At 42.8% G+C, this 20808-nt stretch overlaps 2 protein-coding genes across 9 annotated transcripts in view; both read right to left on the reverse strand.

Moving 5' to 3' along the window:
• Positions 1-727: 727 nt before the first annotated feature.
• On the reverse strand, positions 728-10279 carry LOC139656744 (protein LYRIC-like). Of its 2 annotated transcripts, XM_071534359.1 has the most exons (13): positions 9635-10279; positions 9233-9361; positions 8376-8457; positions 7788-7961; positions 7292-7342; positions 6946-7086; positions 5721-5804; positions 5527-5595; positions 5275-5420; positions 3548-3664; positions 3221-3331; positions 2868-2991; positions 728-1864 (listed from the first exon to the last, which is right to left on the reverse strand). In XM_071534359.1, exons 1-13 carry the CDS (start codon positions 9965-9967, stop codon positions 1800-1802), a joined length of 1626 nt encoding a protein of 541 aa, XP_071390460.1. In that variant the 5' UTR covers positions 9968-10279; the 3' UTR covers positions 728-1799. The 2 variants fall into 2 exon arrangements, with proteins under 2 accessions (XP_071390460.1, XP_071390461.1); XM_071534360.1 differs by lacking the exons at positions 6946-7086; positions 7292-7342.
• Positions 10280-12102: 1823 nt separating this feature from the next.
• ubr5 (ubiquitin protein ligase E3 component n-recognin 5) overlaps positions 12103-20808 on the reverse strand; it is a 38956-nt gene continuing 30250 nt past the window's right edge. Inside the window, exons 43-60 of one of the 7 annotated variants that reach the window (XM_071534354.1) lie at positions 20453-20683; positions 20251-20324; positions 19726-19898; positions 19264-19377; positions 18562-18779; positions 17911-18031; positions 17252-17594; positions 16916-17003; positions 16657-16801; positions 16084-16214; positions 15759-15819; positions 15429-15604; positions 14778-14862; positions 14503-14658; positions 13817-13930; positions 13507-13651; positions 13284-13369; positions 12103-12862 (exon numbers count right to left, since the gene is read on the reverse strand). In XM_071534354.1, coding sequence (XP_071390455.1) covers positions 12650-12862; positions 13284-13369; positions 13507-13651; positions 13817-13930; positions 14503-14658; positions 14778-14862; positions 15429-15604; positions 15759-15819; positions 16084-16214; positions 16657-16801; positions 16916-17003; positions 17252-17594; positions 17911-18031; positions 18562-18779; positions 19264-19377; positions 19726-19898; positions 20251-20324; positions 20453-20683 — 2674 coding nt within the window. In that variant the 3' untranslated portion in view covers positions 12103-12649. Of the gene's footprint in view, positions 12863-13283; positions 13370-13506; positions 13652-13816; positions 13931-14502; positions 14659-14777; positions 14863-15428; positions 15611-15758; positions 15820-16083; positions 16215-16656; positions 16802-16915; positions 17004-17221; positions 17595-17910; positions 18032-18561; positions 18780-19227; positions 19378-19725; positions 19899-20250; positions 20325-20452; positions 20687-20808 lie in introns of all 7 variants that reach the window. The other 6 variants (XM_071534353.1, XM_071534352.1, XM_071534349.1 and 3 more) reach the window with 6 other exon arrangements.

A 20808-nucleotide genomic window follows, 5' to 3' on the forward strand; every position in this document is an offset into this window, starting at 1 on the left:
CTTGATATATACTAGTGCAGTGCCCGTTCGCTTTGAGCCCCGCTGCTGCACAGAGGGCTATTCGCTTGTTTATTCAAAGTTTATTAATATTGAACGTGTCGCGTGTCCAATGGGACACTGCACGTCCTTGGGTACTCAGCAATACAGCCGCCAAGTGTGAAGTAGATCTGACGAACGGTTCTTGAGATATGCGAAGGATACGCATACAGACAGAGATCCCTTGCTTTATAGTATGATGATATACAGTACTTTTTGATCTCCTATGCTATAACCAGAAAATTCCTGTAATATTCCTACAATATTTCACAGGGCCTTCTAGTGTGGTGCTCATAATAGTGAGTTTATAGTGACCTCATGGCCCCTATATTTTTTCTATATTCCTACTGTGACAGTTTCCTGTGATTTCTGTATGCTACTCTAAGATTATTATATGGCTACTGTCATTCCTTTTCTCAAGCGCCTGCAGGGCCAATGCCTCAAAATCAGAAGCTCCTGCCAAACTGTGATGAAATGCTGTTCGTCTTGTATGCTGATGGTTAAAATATCTTGCAGATTAAGATAATGAACTCTGCCCCTGTGAGTGACAATAGCACAAATGACCTGCTTCATCCATACCCATCCTGTCCCATTAATCATCAGACAGTAGTGGGTTGCTGACCCAAAAACTGAGTGTGCTACATCTACATAAAAAAAAAAAAAAAAAATCACAAATATAGAAAAACGGGCCTTTATTTAGTCTTTTTACATATGGCTTTAGCTTTTCTTTTATTACAAAGAGGTTTTACAAAAGGTTTTGAAGACTTTTGAATCAACCACAGGTGGACAATTATGAAGATGATGATGATGATGATGATGATGATGATGACACTGCAATGGTACATCTAAGATCTGAAGCACCTAGATGGCTCTGGCCACAAAGTAGTCGCACATAGAAAAAAAAGTAACAGCAAGGAAACGATTCTCTCAGTACGTACAGCAGCACAAAATCAGACGAGGGACAAACCGGATGGATTCAGTCGAGTGAAACTTCCATCGCAGTTACAGATAGAAATGCAAAAAGTATAGAGAACGGACACGGTTCCCTTTTCTGCATCTAACAGCGCTCATGCCTTGTTTTTAAAACCGCATACGTTTCTATGTGTACTTTCTGTAATGTTTACACCCTGTTGAGCCGAAGTCATCGTTGGCCTCCGATCGCTGTTAAAACATCTGATGTACCGGTAGTGCTTCTGCAGGACATCTGTATTTCCCAAGCAGCGCTCACTGTACCAGTGTGGCTCGCGACTATATAAGAGAGCGAAGTAAAAAGACTGCAAAGCAAAAAGCCAGTTGGACATTATGGGCTAAAGTCTGATGTGACCTGAAGCGTGTTGTGGACCGTTTCGTTTTCTACACAGTAAATCTCACAGCCGTTAGCCACCACAACATCAAAAATTTTTCTAAACATGATCAGTATTTTCTACATTTCTAATAATTACAGTACAGCTCCTTCATAGATCAGTCAGTTACTTGATTCAGTGGAATTAGAAGACAGAATCTGAGTGAATCGAATGCATAATTGAAAAATCGTCGTTAACACCGCGTTACATTAGCTCGCACTGCGCCTAGGTTCAGTTTTGAGTGATCCGCCCACTGACGCTCAACGTGTGTCAAGGTTCAGAAGTCTTTTGATTTTTCCAGACAGGTTTTTAAGACAAGTCCATCATGTAGAGTTTAGTTCAAAGTTCTCTTCATAAAAGGTGTTGTTGCATAAACAGGATATGGAGTCTTTTTGCATACAGAAGTCTGCAGACTCTGTCTCATGTCTCTCTCCTCGCCTTCTTCTTCTTCGCTGGCTTGGGGGCTTGGCTCTCCTCAGGTTTTTCTGTGGTAAAAAAAAAAAAAACAATCAGATTAGTCATACAACAATAAACATGTATTCAAAGTTTCCTGAGTTGGGTAACGGCAAGTTTGAGTCCTCAGGTGTAGATTTACTTATTGTAGGCAAGAGAGGAGGCGAGTTACAGCGAGGTGAATCCTGTTTGGGGTGAGTAAGGGACAGCACTACAGCGCCTTATGTTGTTTACATTAAGAAAACTGGTTGGGGCTCAAGGTGCTGGGAAAGGCCTTTCAAACTGAACAGAGCTGACATCTGGCAATAATAATTCTCAGGCCTCAGTCACTTCTTCCACCTCCGTAAATCACAAAGTAAAGCTGCCAGCTTCAACACAACCTGTCTGGACCGAGACATCTAGCGAGAGGAGGGAGACGAGCAGCTGATAAACTTCCATTTACCTGTAAACAGATTGTCCTGCTGCTTAAAGACACCAGCAATTAACATTATTATCATCTTTGGTGATTCAATCACTCATTGCTGTGGTGTTTCTGCACTGCACTTCCCACAGATCACCTGTCAATCAAACAGTGTGTCCAGTACTGTGACGTCTTGTTCCTTGGACTCCATCAACAGAAAATCCGAGTTTCTGTAGGTGGCGCTCTGTTCTTTGTCTGTTCAGCCATGGTGGCTATCGCTGCTCATTCTAACTACCCAGTTCTTCTTCTATTGTTTCCTAACAAACTGCTGTTGCTAGAAATGTAAAACACATAATTTCCCTTGCAGCAGAGGATTTTCCCCAGGAAGGATATTGCAGATTACTACTTTAAAGTCTCCAATTTATAGAAATACACAATATTCACACATTATGGTGAAATTTATTCTATCCATTTGAAGCATTACGTGAAAGAGACAATCAATTTTATCGTATCTATTCAAAATATTGGTTGACTTGGAATTGGGGGTCAGCCAGTTGATGTGATGCCCTCAGGAAGCCATTGGTATTTTATATATTTGGCAGGCTAACATGTGAACGTGTGAGTCTCAAGCTTACTTTGTGTTGGAGCAGGAAGGTTGTTCTGCTTGGCAGTGGGCTCTCCGTCACTTGGCTTCTGTGGCACTTGTGTGACAGGGGGTTTCTGGGATATGTTGTCCTTCACTGGTCGCTCTGCTCTCACCTAAAAAGGGAGTGAGAACGGGGAGATTTTTGACCACACCATAATCATGATCACACTATTGACATAATTTAGCAAAAAAATCAGGATGATCATTTTTGCAACAGTTGTGCTGCCTCAGTCATGTCCAGTATAAATGTTAATATCACAGAACCTGAATTATTGTTTGGTTACTGCAGGGAAATGAATTTTACATGATGCGCTCCTTGCCTCAAACATTAACCACACTGACCTCGACGGCAGCTGCTTTGACAGGCTGGACGGCGGCAGCGTTCTCCTGAACGGGCTGCTGCTTCTTCACCGGAGCCTCGGGGGCCGCCTCCTTCTCCGCCTCCTCTCCCTCCTGAGAAAATCAGGACACAAGCTAAGTTTCCATTCAACTGCAGACTGCAGTGTGACAACTTTGTTTATTTCAGGTGGTCATGTGCTTAAGTCTCAACACATCCATCCCTGCACAGTGTGTGTGTGTGTGTGTGTGTGTGTGTGTGTGTGTGTGTGTGTGTGTGTGTGTGTGTGTGTGTGTGTGTGTGTGTGTCTATCACTACTACAGAAGTTTTACCTGGCCAGCAGCTCCTCCCTCCTCAGCTGCCTTCTTCTTCTTCTTTTTCTTCTTTTTAGTTTTAGCTGCTCCATCACCAGCAGTCTCTACCTTGTCCTTCTCTTCCTCATCCTCATCCTGAGGAAAACATGCACATACAACATGACTCAAAAGACAATAGAAACAGATGATAGACAAAATACAACAGAATACACTAGAATGCAGAGTGCAGAGCAGAGCAGCAAACACCTATCAAAGCATTAAAATTCCTCTGAGCATTTCTAATCTCATCACTTCCACGAACATCAATATTCATTTTGAATTAAAACTACAGAAAAACATCTTCAACTGGTATGAAGGGTGGAGTGGATTTATGCTAAATATTTAAACAGCAAAATCCTCCCCTAGAGAGCAGTGCTGTCACACAAGTTTAGCATCACACTATTTAATACCAACTAAAACGGAGTCAATGTATTACATCTGATGGCATCATTTTAATATGACTTTGATTTAGCCCGAATTTGAGATTTTAAAAAGGGTCAATATGTTAAGATCAATCAGATCAATAACATTTTACCATAATTTAAAAGATTAAAAAAGGATTTATAGCTACTGAAGCTGCGTGTTGGACACGGACTTTGGGCAAGAGTTAATTATTGAATTATTTAAAAAGGTATTTTGATAGCAAACATACATAGGTTCCTATGAATACTAATTAACCTTTAAAGCACAGAAAAAATCATCTAGCTAATGAGGCTGCTTTTCTAAGCAAAGCAATTCTTTCAAACATGCAGTTAACCTAGTTTGCTAATCTGTTAAATTATGCCTGTAAAGGTCAAGCAGCTAGTCAGTCAAACGTTTGGCTCAGTTTGTAGTTTTTCCTCTGTTACACTGAATGGACTTTAACGCCGCTCACACAGGTTTTGTTGTTTCTTTTTCCTTGACATTTTGGTCTGCAAGGTAGGCAAACACCCAAACTTCATTCCTTGAAACCGTTTAGTAGAGGAGCCGTGGGCGTGAAGGGATTACACTTTCACTTCTTCTGGTCACTTATGGCACTTTCTCTTGCCAACTCTGTGTCACACACTGCTTCACAAATGGTTTGGTTTGTAGCATTAGTTGTTTGTCTCTGTCCATCCTGGATCAAATTATACTACGCAACATGATTCACCAAGGCTTTACCACAGCATGATGCATTCATTTAAAGTATTGAACATTGTTAAAAATGTTACATTTAACAGTGTTCTACATAGTAGTATCGAAAAGGTATAAAATTTTCACCGCAACATGCAACACTACTAAACAGAGATATGCAGTCCAGTACAGCAGAAGCTATAGTTTGGAACATTTCACCGTCGTGGCTTGGTGTCGAACATGAACAGGATGTGGCAGTATCTCTTTACAAGCCTCTACTGCACTGGAGTCTGAGCTACACACCGAGCAAACCAGTCTGTTTTGCAGAGTGTGGTTAAAGGCAAATGATAACTGGTAGATTGGCCACCAAGAGGCCGAATTTCACCTTAGTTTAACAAACAAAGAGCAAAAGTAAAACAAAGACTGTGTGTATATTTAACCTATTTTAATCAACTCATTATTGTCAGCAGCAGGGCCACTCTTGAGGGGAAGAACCGGGACAGCTGTCCTGGGGCCTGAGCCCTGAGGAATCATCAATTACCAGGCTGTTATTTTTACAAGTTCTAGGTAACTCCCATAATGCCAAGTTTTGTCCCAAGCCTGGGAATACTTACAGCTGCTCTGCTCAGCAGATTAACCTTGGCAGGCTCAGGGAGGGGCTGCTCCTGCGGGGCAGGGGGCTCAGGAGTGGGCTCCTCATAGTTGCCCCAGACTTCAGAGGGGGCGTTCCAGTCAGAGCTGGGGTCGACTGAACTGCCATCTGAAAAACACAAACCATCAAAGTTAGAAAATAGTTGAAACGGTGAGGGATTATCATGGCTATGAAGTTACATTAGACAACAAATAAATCTTAGGCTTGGACTTACTCAGTCCGGACCACTCATCCTCCACTTGGGGCTGGCTGAGCCACGGCATTTCGGTCCTAGGCTTCGGCTCTACAAGGACAGACAACACACTAATTCAACCTGCTAGGCAGCGATTGGTCTGGGGAACTACACCATCTAGTGGTATGAACAGAGTTAAATCTCGACTCATCCCATCATCAGCTTGTGCCACTTACCAGCGGCACCAACTCCCAGTCCAGTGAAAGACACTAGATTTAGGTCTGATGTCTTCACCCCACTTTCAATCACAGTCCATGACCCTGAAACACATTTCAGAGTTGACATTAAAACTTCTCTGTTCAAGAATATCAACTAGAGGTCAACCAATTCAGTTTGGTTGATCAATTAGCTCCAAAAAAATCATTTGTAAACAATTGGCAATCAGTGGATGCGATGAGGATTGGTTATGCTCTGTAACATTGAAAATAAATAACAGCGATTCCTGACATTGTTCACAGTTGTCTCAACATTTGACTAGAGACTGCAGTGTTGATCAATTCTACGTACCTCTCAGCTTGCAGAGCACTGCTCTCCAATACAAAGTCTGACTGGGAGAAATCAAGTGGCCACAAGCACTAATTGAATCTTTCGCGCTACATGTACATTAAGTGACATGACATTTCTGCGATTCATTAATTAATTACACAGAAATGTAAGAATTCTATCATGATTCTGGTAATTCTATTAGTAAGTTCACTTGCATGACTGCAGGTCCAAACTATGGCTCAGAGTTTATTTCAAAATAACAATTATTCTTAGATCAGGTGTGTATAAAACCTTAGTTGGCCTGTTTGTTTCATGTTGTCCTCTTAACAGTCATGACAACCACGGTTACATAGGAGGACACAGGTCCTCGCTCTGGGCGTGTCAATTCACCAAGTTGGAAATAAAATGCTGACCTGACATTTTAAGGGCCTAGAGAATATTTTGGAAAAAATATTTTAAAATTTTGAGTGCTAGATTAATTAAAATACATTTTTCCATATGCCACATTTAGCAAACATTCACATACAAAATTGATGTGTCAATGTTTTTTAAAATGCTACTTCATTTAATTTGTTGAAAAATGTAACACAAATTTTAGCCTATTACAAATGAGCAGGTCTAAGGTGGTGGTGGATGACAGCAGAGGCCTGCAGCTACATCTTATTGTGTTTTCAGTTAGCCTGCATTTTTTTTTTTTTTAAAAAGGCCAATTATAATCATTAATCTCTTCTAAGACTTGGCCTTCAAAAAAAATAATCAGACAGCCTCTAATACTTAAATGTATAGTAGTGGTTAGCAGGTATGAAACTGCTTCATGAAATGCCACAAGGCTTCAAAGCATTACACTGAACACATGAAGCCATCACAGGCTCAACAACCAAGCACTAACATGGCAGCATAGCTTCTGAGTTTTACCATCAAGCTCCGTTCCCCACAGTGGTTTTGTTTCCCGGGTGGCTGACCAGTGGCCCGGGTCTGGACCAACTGTGCGAGCGGGGACCTTGACGGCCTTGTCAGTCAAACCAGCAGCCACCACGGCCGCTTCGCTGCTGTTAACTAATACCAAGAGAGAAACACCTGATACTCAGCCAGAATACACACAGATCAGATTGGTAACACACTTAAAATAGAGAGTTCCCTGAGAAGCATATTAACTCATGATTAACTAAAATGAGTCATAAATGAGATATGATGCTTCATGCATCTTTCTTGATTGGTAATCAGTGACTGTGTGAAGTGTTTCTCTGGTGCAGAGTATTACCTTGAGATACAACAGCCTCAACTTTCTCTGCTTTCACTTTAGTGGTTTCCCCTGAGAATAAAGGGTGAAAGGTAGAGTCATTACAAGCCGAGTACAGTTTCCATGTTAGCCTGTTTGTGAAGGGAGCACGCACACATGCAAGCACATGCGCACACACACCTCAGCTAGCGAGACAAAACTCACTCGAGACTCTAACCAATTCCCCCAATGCCAGTATTTATAGTCAATCTTGTCAACAAGAGACCAGCCGAACTCAACAACAGACTCTACAGAAGCAAGAGATGGAACTGTCTCTCTCTAGATGCCAAATTAGGCTGTTTATCCAAGATGGTCTGGAGGGTTTGTGGTGTGTGAGTGTGTGTGTGCACGTGTGTGTGTGTACACACAAACACAAAACCTTGTAAGCTCATTCCCTCTTTGCAACTAAGAAGAACTCTTGAGAGAAACAAAACAGGACCTAAATGAAAATACAAATTTTCAAAGAGCTCCTAGCTACCTTTCTTCTTCTTCTGGCCAGCAGGTGCGGGGGCTGCAGCAGCCTTGGGTTGCTCTGGGGGAGCACTGACAGGAGTGTCCCCTCCTCCAGGACTGGCTGAGCCATCACTGGAAGTCTTGTCCTTCTTGCGTTGCTCACGCTTCTCCTTGTTGCTGACCTTGGTCTCCCACGTGCCTGAGAAAAAACACGAGGGCAGTGCAGAATTAGTTGCAAAATACCACAAGGATATAGTATGGGATTAGTGGGGAAATATGGTATGGATTAGGGGGTTTAAAGGAATTGACACAGAGCCTGTTCAACTCCACTATCAATATGTTTCTGTGGGGAAAATGCAAGCTAAGCATAGCCTGATTCTACCATGATAAACCAGTCTTTAACCAAAGCCACATTTGAATGCATTACAATGTTAATACAAAAATTGGCTGTTTCCTAAGTAGTGCAATGACCTGGTTGCTGAAAATAGTGACATATCAAAAATCAATGGAGCTCTGCTTAATGACTGAGAACGGAGAGAGCAATGAATAATATCCAGAGACTGTGTAGAACAAAACACTTTCAAAAATGACTATATGATTCATAACATTTCACCTTCCTCTGGTTCTTTTCCATCTGCAGTCACGGTCTTGGTCTCCTTCACGGCCTGCTTGGCCTTCTTCTTGGACTTCTTTATCTGGAAGAACAGAAACAGAGGGGGAAAAGGTATAAAAGAAAGCCATTGTACCTGAAAGAGCATGTGGTATGGTGAGGCTGGGCTTTTAAAGAAACAGAGGGCAGTTTAAGACTACAGAGGAGATACTATACAACATTCAGGATTTCACCTCTAAGAGCAGCGACTGGACAAGTGACCTCATGCTGAGCCATAGACAGTCAATCAAATCAGCAAGCTGAAGCCACGTCTATATATAAGTGAAATTACAGACACTGTCCAAGACTTCCTAAATCTGTAACATGGCCTTTTTGTAAGGCACCATTGATCTGCTGCTGTCTGCATTATTTCCTCTATAAATACATCTGCAACTCTGATGAGTAAATAAATGTCTCCAACAGCTATGTCTGCGTTGTTTTTGTGGTTTCTAGAAGGTGGCATTTGATGAACGGACCACACCTGACACTGCCCTAAGTCAGGAGCCATCCTACAGGATTATGCTGCATCTGCAAGTTAAGACGGTAACCTAACACTGCCAGCTGGTCCGGCCACATCATCACACGACGACAGAGAGAAAAGCATGGTGGACTCTCATCTGCTTCTCAATGAAGAGAGGGGAGGACCCACAAAACGTGTCGATAAGATTCACAAGCAATAGCAGTTAAATACAGCCATTTACACAAACATTGTCAATTGTGCCCAGATGTTCAGGTCACCATATTTTGGTACATGTCTTGCAATCTTACTTTAGTTTACGTTTCTCTTTGCATTGCCTTCACTTCTGTCCACAGCTAGTTACCTCTGCAGCCTTCTCAGCCTTGACTTCTGGTGGAGGCGGCTGGTGATGTGGCACTATCTCCTCTGACAGCATGGCTTCTTCCTGTGGTTCAGCGACAGCTCTCCCATTTGGCTGGGCTGCCTGGGCTTTCTGGAAGTGCACAAGTGAGGACAATAGGTTGAAGGCTATAATAAAGTAAAGATCAAGTATCTGTCGAGCTATTCTCATTTTTAGCAAGTATCATGTCTAACGTCACCAAAGTCTAGCCTAGCAAGGCCACTAGCTGCTTAAGTTAGCAGGAAGCAAGCTAGCTAGCTTATTAGCCATGATTCAACTGTTCCTGTCAGTGAGATGTTAGCCAGATAGCTAGCCTTGCTAACGGTATCAAGCTAGGACATGATGCGAGTGGTTTTCTTTACATGCCTTGTCTGCCTTTTTCTTCTTTTTCTTCTGCTCCTCGGATTTAATCACAGGCTTGGTGACACCCGGCTTGATGAGAATGCCGTCGTCCACAGTGTTTACAGTGGGTCGTTTCTTGAAGAGACCCCGACAGGCTGAGGCCCACAGAGCGACCATTAGCACCAGCCCGATACATGCTGCTAAGAGGATCACCCATGGCGGAATAAGCTCAGGCTTCAGTCCCAAATCCACGCCGAGCTCGGAGTGCAGCAGCTCCAGGCCGTTTGACAACAGTTCATTCAGTCGATTTGTAAGCAGCTTGACCTGCCGAGAGGCCGCGTCCTGCCACTGCTCCATTTGTATTGTTTTTCTAACAACAGACCGATTAGTCACGCTTGCTTGTCACTATTAGCTAGGCTAGCCTGCAATGCTAGCTAAAAATAACGGGACGACTTCGACATGATGGAAAACAATAAAGTCATCACCTGCTTTGCCAGCAACATCCGCCTAGCCAAGCAGCTAGCTAACATTACCCAAATCCAAAACTTCTACACGTTGCGTTGACACGCTAACGAGCTAGTATCATCGTAAGGATACCAGGCCACCGTTAGGGCTGACCACTACAATGAATGCATCCAGTGTGAAGCTTGACCGCGGGCAAAGCAGGTTCACCTCATATGGCTCCGTTGTGACTGGAGGAGAAACGCTGCCTTCATGTCCGTCGTAAACTGCGCCCTCCCACATTTAAAGTTGTAGCCTATGCTTGTAGCATTCAAGTGCTTTTCGTCGAAAATAATAAAACGTGGCCCCTGTGACAAAAGTCGTTTTTAGTGATTATTGTTTCATTTTAGAAATAAAACGGCCCATTGTTATTTTGTGTTGTAGCGGTAAAATAAAGAAGAGAAAATGTGCACCAGGCACAAATGTTTCAATTTACCAACAGCTGTTGTGTCACTTTTGCTATCAATTGTTGACAGGACTTCCATGCTCTACGTCCCCTAAATGTCACATTTCGGGCTCGTATATCATAAAGATTCCAACTTTCCCAGTCTCATATACCAACTCTTCTGGGTCGTTCATGTGCACTCTACTCATAATTGCAATATTTCTTACACCGCCTGAAGGTAGCAATGACAGTACGGACAATGACAGCTCCAATGAAAAGGGCGGGGCTATGGCGTCCCCACTCCTGATTGGCCAAATGTCTCGATTCAAAAAAGATTTGTGTCCTAGTCAAAGATGGAAAAATTTCTATTTTAAAATATTCGGACATTGATAGTTATGGTATAATTTGTCAGATACGCTAAAACAGTATAATATTTACTCTGGCACTGGCTATGTCCATCCATCCATACAGAATCTATGTAGACAATCTAAGTTACAGAGTATAACTCAGAGCCTTGTTCACTTACCATTAAAATGTACTGCATACTGCCTAACAGAGTAATATAGAGTAATATAGAGTATATAGAGTAATAATAGCAAGTAAGTCACATCTGAATTCTCAATCATCAATATGCCATAAGTTTTTCAATAATTTCATCAAATATCTTTTTCCTGGATATTTTGTCTTGATAAGAACAAATACCTACATTTAATGCGTTTTATGTTCTGCAGGTCCCCTGAGTACAAGACTACAAGACAATCAGGGAAGATTCACTGAGCATGTGCACTTCTCATTCAGTTTGACACATTCACACTAGGGTGCTGCCAGTCTTCTCCTGTAGGCCGCTGGACAGCTGCACTGGAACAGCAGGGGGTTAAGTGTCTTGCTCTAGGGCAGCTTGATGGTAGTTGATGCTGGAGGGGGGTAGGGTTCATTCACTTTCCCCGACATCAACCTTCCAGTTACAATCATTCTTCTCTGACCTCCAGAGGAAGTCGAGTCTGTCTCAACTCCTGCATTATGACTCTTCTTGAAACAGATTTGAACAATGAGAATGCCAATGGAGACCTTGCAGGATCTTTTACATTGCATTATGTTTCTTTCCCCTAGAAATAGAAATGTCTACATTTTACATGGGATATATTTCCCAAGTCCCTGTGGATACAGTATGGCAATATTGATCCATTTGCATTTCATTTCTGTCCAGTGCAATCTTGATGGCCTGCCAAAGAAGGGCTTCTTTGGCTCTTAAGGGAGTATTTACAGTTCAGTATATTTTGATGGAAAAGGTCAAAGCATGACTTTGATAGATAATAGAACGTGACTGTAGGGTGAGATTCATAAGATGTTCCGTCTAATCAAATCTTCAAAGAGAAGCGTAGAGCGCAGGATTTCCATTACTTGTTGCAACATTTATCAAAAAACTACGCCAACTTGTCTCACACAAATGTAACATTCATTCCCTACCAAAGCCTGTGGTAGGCCATTCTAACACCAACATACAGGTAGCACTGTGAATAAACCTTTAGTCCAAAGTCAGGACTGTACACTGTTCAAGCTGAGATGAACATGAGATTTAAGCAATGAAAAATAAAGACCAGATGACTAATTTGCATCCAAGTTTATTTTGAAATTCCCTACTCCCCCTATACAAGAAAAAATGACTTTCCACAAAGGCAGCAGTGAACTGTCAGTGATAGTATTTTTTTTCAGGGCAGGAAAAAAAAAATTATAATCACAGTGTGTATTCTTTTCTTCTTTTATTTTAAATACTTCTACTGCTGTCATCTTTGGCTGGGTTTCGGCGGACAGTTTGCTGTCAAGCCAAATTCCTGGGAAGTAAAGGTCAAGCCAATAGAGCAGAGCTGTGGGCTTTACATCTTTACAATGCCAATGCAGGAATGTTCTGGACTGTATACCTCTTCATAAACACAAAAGAAAAAAATAAAAAATTAAAATAAAAAGAACAAGCCGTTTGTGTTCACAACACAAACAAATATTACCGCCAGGGGAGATAGCGACAGTATGTCGAATTTCATAAAATTGTATAGACAAAAAATAAATCTACAAAAATGGAGCTAGGTAAGTATTACACAACGGTAAACATATTTTTCTGTATGTTTTTTTTTTTTTTTAACTCTTCTGTCGAACCTCTACACAAAACCAAAATTCTTGGTTTTAATGGCTAGCAGGAGTTTCTGTTTGAGAATCTGTTTGGAAGAATAGAGTGGCACGTAGAGACGCGAGATGCAGGTGTTGGCTGTGGGGAGGTGCTGGTCGTCCGGAGGCCGGATAGTGATGGAGGGCATCGGCTGGAAACCCTCCTCACTGGCTGGCAGAGATGGGCTGGAGGTCCAGAAGTACACCTGAGGTGGAGGAGGAGAGGAAAAAGATTCAAGTACAGTCACGATCACCATGTATCCATTCAACCGGCAACTGAATTTTAAGCAAACTTGTGAAATGTCAGAATGGAAAATTAAGTTTTTCCATCAGCTTGGTTGAAGAGAAAAAATAGGCTACCTGAACGCATGAAAACATCAGCCAAAAAACTGATTACAACAACTGATTAATATTGGAAAAGTGGTTCTTGTTTTTTGGCGTTCCCTAATTTTGGCCATATTTCATGCTGTCTGCCAATGAAAACAAATAAAAAGCATTTGGCAAAAATACTTATCTATTTACAGTGTTTTAATGAGCATAATGAGCAAGAAGAAAAAGATTTTTTTTTAAAATTACATAAAATACATACAAACAAGAGATTACATAAAATTAATTAGAGAGACTTACCAGATCTTGCCTCTCAGTCATGCTCATCTTCTCGACTATGGACCAAAACCAGCGCTTAAACTGCAGCAGCTTGTCTGCATTTTCCCCTGTTGGATGAAGCAAATAGAAATCTTTTCCCACTATACTAACAGCAAAAAATGTACAACTGCAAATCACAGAGACAAGATAGAAAGATAGACAGATGCAGATATCGGAAACAGAGGATCCAGACAGAGCAGCGTACCAGACTCATCATTGAAGGAGGTGAAGCTGATGAGCATCTGGACGTTGACCTCTCCACAGCCGTTGACCAGCAGCCTGAAGTCCTCGGCTGTCAGGTCCTCTAGGGAGTTCTTAGGAAGCACGTCCAACAGACCCTTCCTCATCGCCTTGGAGACACGAGAGCAACATATAACCGGTATGAATACTACAACAACACTTGGTGTGAGCATGGAAAACGAACAGTACTCAATTGGTATGAATATTTTTCATGTCCATGTCTTTGGAGCTGTGTAATAAGTACATCATAACTCTCGTGAGGGTGTTTGACTCACATGGAGAGGCTGCTCGGCCACCACCAGCATCCTGTGCTCTGCGTACTTCCTCACGTACTCGTAGACGTTGAGGGGCGTCACTGGCATGTTGACCCCGCCAGACAGCAGCTCCACCTGGAGGAACCAGGGACAACAGGGCATCAAGAACCATCACGCTGTCTATGAAATCAATCTATTATTTCAGTCCACAGAATTATTTCTATGTGACAAATCTTTCACTACGGTTTTTAGAATATTCAGAATCTGCTTTCAAAAGTGGTTATATTTTGTATTGTATGTACAACCATGAGTCGTACTTTTGACTGTATGAATGCTCTGCACGGAAAATATGTGACCCAACATGGGAAAAACAGGCCCAATGGAAGAGATAGCATTTTCCTCACAGATTACTGATCTTTGCATTCAGACTTTTAAATATTACACTACATAATAAGGAGTGATAAATCTGAATATGTGTCTGAATTATGTATTATTTAATATTTTGATCAAATGTTTTCGGCTGTAAAATGGGTCTCCTGTAATGTTAAATGAGCCTGGGATCATGGCGTTTGGTCAGTGCTACAAAAACAGTGCCAGAGGTCATCTTTCAGAGCTCTTTTACACAGCAGTTGTTGGTCTGAAATCAATTGCCGACAATTACTATTGAAAATTACATTTGGAGATGGATACTATTTCTAGTCCATTACCTGTCCAGCCCCTTCCTCTTTGCAGAGGTCGATGGCGAAGGCCAGGTCCATGGCAGCGAACACTGCATCTGCCTCGCCAGCCTGTGAATGGCGGATAAGCTGCCGCAGGCTCTCGTACATCACCGGGTCAAAGAAGGCAAAGTCATGCCAGTTCACCTGCAATAACAGACACATACAATTCCTCTCAATACATTAGCAACTCCATTAAAAAAACAAAAACAATATCATGTAGTAGGGTCTATTTTAGGTGCAGGAAATAAGGCACTTCCTCTTACCTTCCTGCCAAGCAGCACCTTGATGACATGTCTGTTCAATGTGATTGGGCAGAGTTCATTCTGCAGCAGACATAGCCCAAGTATTCTGGAGACAAAAGAAAATATTTCATATATACACTTGTCCTCAACAAAGTAATCAAGTCCTCAATATAATCCAAGGTGAAATAATTACAGTGTCATTTAATTATATATTGATCAAGTAAGATACTGGGTCAGCCCAAACAGTCTCTCCATGCTTTTTCCATTATTAGCGCTTTGTTTGAGGTTCAACTTCTAAATCTAATGGTCTATCAAATGGGCAGGAACAAAAACATTGGTCGGCAAAAGTATATTCTACTGATTCTGTACTGTTAAAAATCATAAAAGCAAATGTAAAACCTTTCATGAACTGGGTATCAGTTGAATCACTATTGTGTTATAGCAATAGAAAATAGAGGGAAGCAAGATGGACATTTAAGGAAAATGTTGCGGTTTATTACTTTAATGGAAAATAAGGCTGTAATGAGTAGAAAACATGCACGTTTCCTATTTTGACAAAGATGTAGGTCTGAAGTTTGAAAACACTCACCCTAACATCCTCCTCTTCTGAAGAAGGTTCTAATGCACCAAACTAAATATGACTAAACAATCATTAAGCAGACAATCCATTACCTGCCAATATTGCGGAAACAGTTCAGCCTGGCCTCTGTGTTCTTGCCGGGCCGGGGGGAGTAGAAGCCTCGCTTGCCGGGCTGGTAGAAGAGAGGAGCGTTGTCGTCCCCGTCGTCTGGGTCGTCCAGCTCCATGTCCACCACGCTGCGGGTTGAGCCATGACGCTTACGGTTCTCCTGCTGCTAGAACCACAAAACAGCAGGAAGGGGAGAATTGTGTAAGTGTTGCAAGATTGACTGATATCCAGGGCTGTATTGGTATGTTACTGTTTAAAAGTGAATGTGAACGTATTGAGACAGTATAAACTGGAAACAAAGATATTGGTTTTACTTGTGCTTTCTCTGGAGCCTCCAGGAGACCCAGGTCCAATATGCTGTCAGCACCATTTTCCCTGAGAGAGACAAGAGACAGGAGAGTTATAGTTACAATTTGTCAAACTGAATGCAGAGTTGCAACAAAATCAGTACCATGGTGTTAACTGTAAACGTAATACCATTCATGACGCGAGGAAATTTGGTGACAAGTTCATTTTGATTTTGTTTGCCATCTTTTGGGACAGTACTGAAGTGTCACAGGCATGGAGAGCAGAACAATGGATGTGGTTTGTGGCTTTGTTTGTGCCCATGTGTCTGTGTGACGGAATATGTTATCATACCTTCCATGTGCGATGAGAAGCTCCATGGCCTCCTCGACCCTGGCCCTGAGAGAGTCCTCGCTGGCCAGCAGCAGCAGCAGCTGGGCTGGGGACAGCTCCAGCAGCATGCCTGTGATTTTACTGGCAAACGCCTGAGGAGACAAACGCATTGATGTTTACATTCTATGGATTTCAATCATAGAAAATGTCATCAGCATGGCATGTTGCCTGATGTTTACAGTTCAATATTTAAAAATACTATGGATTATACCCTTTCTGTAAGAAAAGATCTTTGGCCAATAATAATAATAGTCCATAATAAATTATACTGACACAAACAATCAGTTTGTAAGAGTGAAAGTCACTTTCAAAATAGTGCTTATCTCAGTTTGGAACTGAACTCTGATGTCCTGTACTGGCCTGACAACCAGAGAGAACTAGTTGTGTATAAAACCCAATTCTGGTTGTTAAGATTTTTCCACTGTAGGGAGAGAACCATGGCTCTCAACCCCATTAAAGTCAAATATCTTCTCAATATGAGCTGAAGCTGCCTGAGTTTATGGAAGATTTTTCTACCAGATGAAGGTTTGTTACCGGTTGCATTGCATGAACGCGTGGGTACAGCCTCTCCCCCAGGGCTTGTCTGTGTGCAGGCAGGGGGTCAGGCTCGTCGCTGGGGTTCCCCTCTGATGCAGGCCTGAAAGGCCGGGTGTCGATGGACAGCTGCCTCCTCGAGTCCCTGTCATGCACAGACACACACAGACGAGTTAGCAACAGTCTCAGTCTAGTAATGAGACAGGAGAGGCTTTTTAAAATTGTATTTTTAAAGGGGAACATTTAAGCTTGAGTTCACCTGTCTCGGTCTCTCCGAGAGCCAGCACGAAGCCCTCCACTTCTCCTCTCTCTTTCCCGGTCTCTGTTCCTCAAACGCTGCATTAGATCTACACACACACGTGCACACACACGTGCACACACACACACACACACACACACACACAAACAGAACCACAGTCACATATTTGAGCAGGTGTATCTGTGAATTTGTTGTTGACATATCTGCGTTTCACCCAAGTGATAACTGATTTCAGTATCACAAAAATGCCATCGCATATATCAATGAAATCAAGTTCCATGATATAGTTTCTATATATCGTCATACTTGAGTTGTAATCGTGATGACACGTACTGCTGGCCTGCATGCCCTTGCTGACACTCTGAACGCAGTCCAGGTTGGGAAGCTTATCGTTGGAGAGGAGGGCCAAGGCTATGGCGGTGTAGAAACTGCGCGCCACGCCGCTGCCCTCGCCCGGCTCGTCTTTGAATGTGACCTTCACCCGGTGCACGGCCATAGGTGTGGTGGTGCAGCGCCGGCCGAAGTGTGTGTTTAGCTGCCGCATGGTCTGCTGTATGAGCTGGTCGCGGTCGCGGTCCACCTCGAGGGCCAGGTCGCGGGACTGCAGGTTCCTCAGCTTCTCCATCTCCCGGCGGAACTTGGACTCCTTCACCTCGAAGCCGCCCAGCTCTGTGAGGATCTGGGACAAAAAAAAACTTATTTTAATCTAACAATCTTCAGCAACCCCCAGGTGTGTCAGTGTCTTGTTTGGCAGTAGTTATTGAGGGAGGAAAGAGCATTATTCAGTCAATTCCAGTCACCAGTCACCGCTTCTCTAACCTCCTGGCTCCCACCAACTCCAAAATCTTGTTATTTAAATATTTATTCATTTATTCTCTGAGGACAGATTCAGTCTGGGCAATTAAAACACATTTTACAGGTGTTAAGGGAGAGCGGTATAGTGACTATAGCTACTCTTTTTTAAGATGTACATGAAGGTTGAGATATTAACATACCGATCCAGGCTCGGCTCCCACATCCTCCATGAAGACACGACCGAAGAGTTCCAGTGACAGACGCCAGCGGCCAAGCAGCATGTCGTGTGAGATCACCATCCCCATGAAACTACAGTGGGGTCTAGACAGAAAGAGGACAGTTAGAGAGATAGCTCTTTCTGATACTTCCAGAGTCATTTTTATCAACATGTTACAGAAATAGCTTATTAGGTTTTTAGACTACCATCAGGGAGAACACCATACTGAATGCCTGTAAAAACAACCACTGGTATAAAAATAAATACATAAAAACACATAAAAAAAGTTCTACTGCTTGGCTGAATTCAGCCTTTCTGGACACACACACACACACACAATCCACTACCCTGACTACTGTCTTAGTAGTAGTCTTTTCTGTCCAGTATTTCGTGTATAATTTTTTGAAGATGTTCATACCTGAGCTCATTCCAGGACCAGTTCTAGTAGGTGTTACAGTTTGAGAATTGTTTTTATTTGGATTTTTATATCATGATATCTGGATAACTGCTGCACTGTAACTGTTATTGTTATTCTTTGGGGGCAGGCTAAGCCCAGATGACGAAATTTCATTGTATTTACACTCAGCGTCCACCACAGCTAAGCGAGTGTAAAGCACAGACTGGTGGTCGGTACCTGAATGATGGAAGAGGAGGTCCATCGCTCTCGGTCAGGCCGATCTCGGCGAGCAGGCTGCTCTTCAGCTGGGCAGCGAGGTCGTGTGGCGAGGGGCCTGGCTTTGAAGCCTCCAGCTCCTGCTCCGCCAGCGACTGGTCCTCAGTGCTCCGCTGGCCAGTCTCCATGCTCATCACATTCTTCAGGTTGGCCGAGTAAGACATCTTAGTGGGCAGGATCTGTATTAGTGGGATTCAGGGCATTTTCTTTAGTGATGTGAACAGGCGCATTTGTCGAGATGATGACAGTTTGATGATGAAAGAATGGAAATATGGAAATGGGCCAGAAGACTGGCTGTGTTCCAATATCCACACTTGCATGACTCTGTGTATGCAAAAAACAACACCCTGACTCTAACTCTCCAAAGTATCCATTATTTCCTCACATCCTTCTGTCTTCAGCTCACTCCAGCATGTGGGAGGGTCAAGGTAAGAGGGGGGTGGGACCACAGACCCTTTCCAATGCTCTTTGAGAAGAGATGAGAGGAAATCATGAATCCTGGATAGCTTTTACAGATTCCTTAAAACTTGTGTCATTTCATTGTCAAATTAGCAAGCTGTGTTAGTTTTCTGTGGATATTAGAACACAGCTGCCAGTGTGTTTGTCCGGTGAAGAGGGGTGGTATACCTGAGAGGAGGAGGGTAGAGAGGAGCCCATGTTTACCTCCAGGCAGTTCCTGTCCATGCTCGCCTCGGCCAGGCCTTTGGTTGCCATGTAAGAGGAGGAGTACAAGCCCTGAGAGGGACGACCAAACAGATCCTCCTTCCTGGCATTAGGCTGCAAGAGAAAGAGCAAAATAAAGCTCAGAGTGAAGCTACAGAGGCTCTTTGGCAATGGGATGACATCATGCTGTCAGTTATGTCCATCTTGTCTACAGGTATGTTTTAAAAGTTTTAATTAGCTTGTCAGAAACCTTATTGAAATCTAATTCTATCATTTCAGTGATTGAACTCTTCTTTTGACAGAGTTCACCCACAGGATTTCAACACAAATTTTCAAGACTAGGGTGAAAAATCTCAGACATCTCAAACATCTGATTAGGATGCCAACTTCGGTACTTAACTAGTTCAAGAAATGCTGTTGTGTGCTTCCACTCTAAACAGGTGTTTAGCAGCAAAGTCTGACCTGCAGGAGGTGGGGCTGGTCTGCTAGAGGAATGGCCTCAGCCAAGGGAACCTCAAAGGGGTTGGGTGGGATGCAGCCCAGAAAGGTCATGGAGTCAGAGCGGCGGAAGAAGGGATGGTTTTGACCTGTTTCAGCAGGAACCGGGTCTTCATCCTTGTCCTGCAGAGTTGAACCTGAGGCGAGACATAGAAATGGCAACTGTTAGTATAAGGATTGTCAATCATCATCAACTGATAGAGGCAAAGCAGATAATCAATATGTTATAAAAAAGGGAGTTAACATGCTGCGTCTGTCTTTGCCTATTCTGACCTGTACCTTTGCGAGCTGCCATCTTCTTTTTGTCTCGTTTCTGTCTATTTGCCCTTCTTCTGTGGCTGCCTTCAGATGCCTCAACACCTAACGGTTCTTTGAATATCATCATATACCGATTAACTTACACCTTAACATCACTAGCAAAACATCAGGGGAACAAACTTGACTCTCACTGGAATAAATAAATAAATAAATAAAAATTATCTGACTTACTCTGATTGGTGTCCTCGTCATTCTCATGTTCAGAATCCTCATTGTCCAAACCCAGTTCCAAAATCTCACGATTCCTGCAAATAGAAGTTTAAATGGATTAGAAAAACTATGTTTACAATATGGGCTAAATCTGATGGTTCTTAGTTCTGATCAGTCAGTCACAGAGTGTCTCAAGCAACGGCTAACCAATAATTCCATTTACCTCTTCCTATCCATCTGTGGGGTGTCCAGCGTGGTCTGCTGGTTCATGGCCTTGATCCAGTAGATGAGAGCCTGGAAGACGTAGGCCACATGTTTCAGTGAGCACACGTCCAGCACAGGAAGCACATCTGAGTGCTCATCGTTGTGGGAGCGCATCAGCGACAGGGCGTAGTTGAGGAAGTCTCCTCGTGCCGACATCATGCCCTGGCGAGCCGTCAGCAGGGTGGCCGCTCTCCTGAAACACATACGAAACAAGTGAGACCAGGAACATGGAGCTTGATATTTATTAGGCCATTTTATACATTCACACATGTAGATTCAAAAGCATTGCTTTGGAACTGTAAAAGGTTCCCAGCC

The sequence above is a fragment of the Centroberyx affinis genome, unplaced genomic scaffold (genome assembly GCF_046629955.1).
Source record: "Centroberyx affinis isolate AG114_WGS23_722 - 3 ecotype Tasmania unplaced genomic scaffold, CSIRO-AGI_Caff_v1 ptg002522l_1, whole genome shotgun sequence".
NCBI lineage: Eukaryota > Metazoa > Chordata > Actinopteri > Beryciformes > Berycidae > Centroberyx > Centroberyx affinis.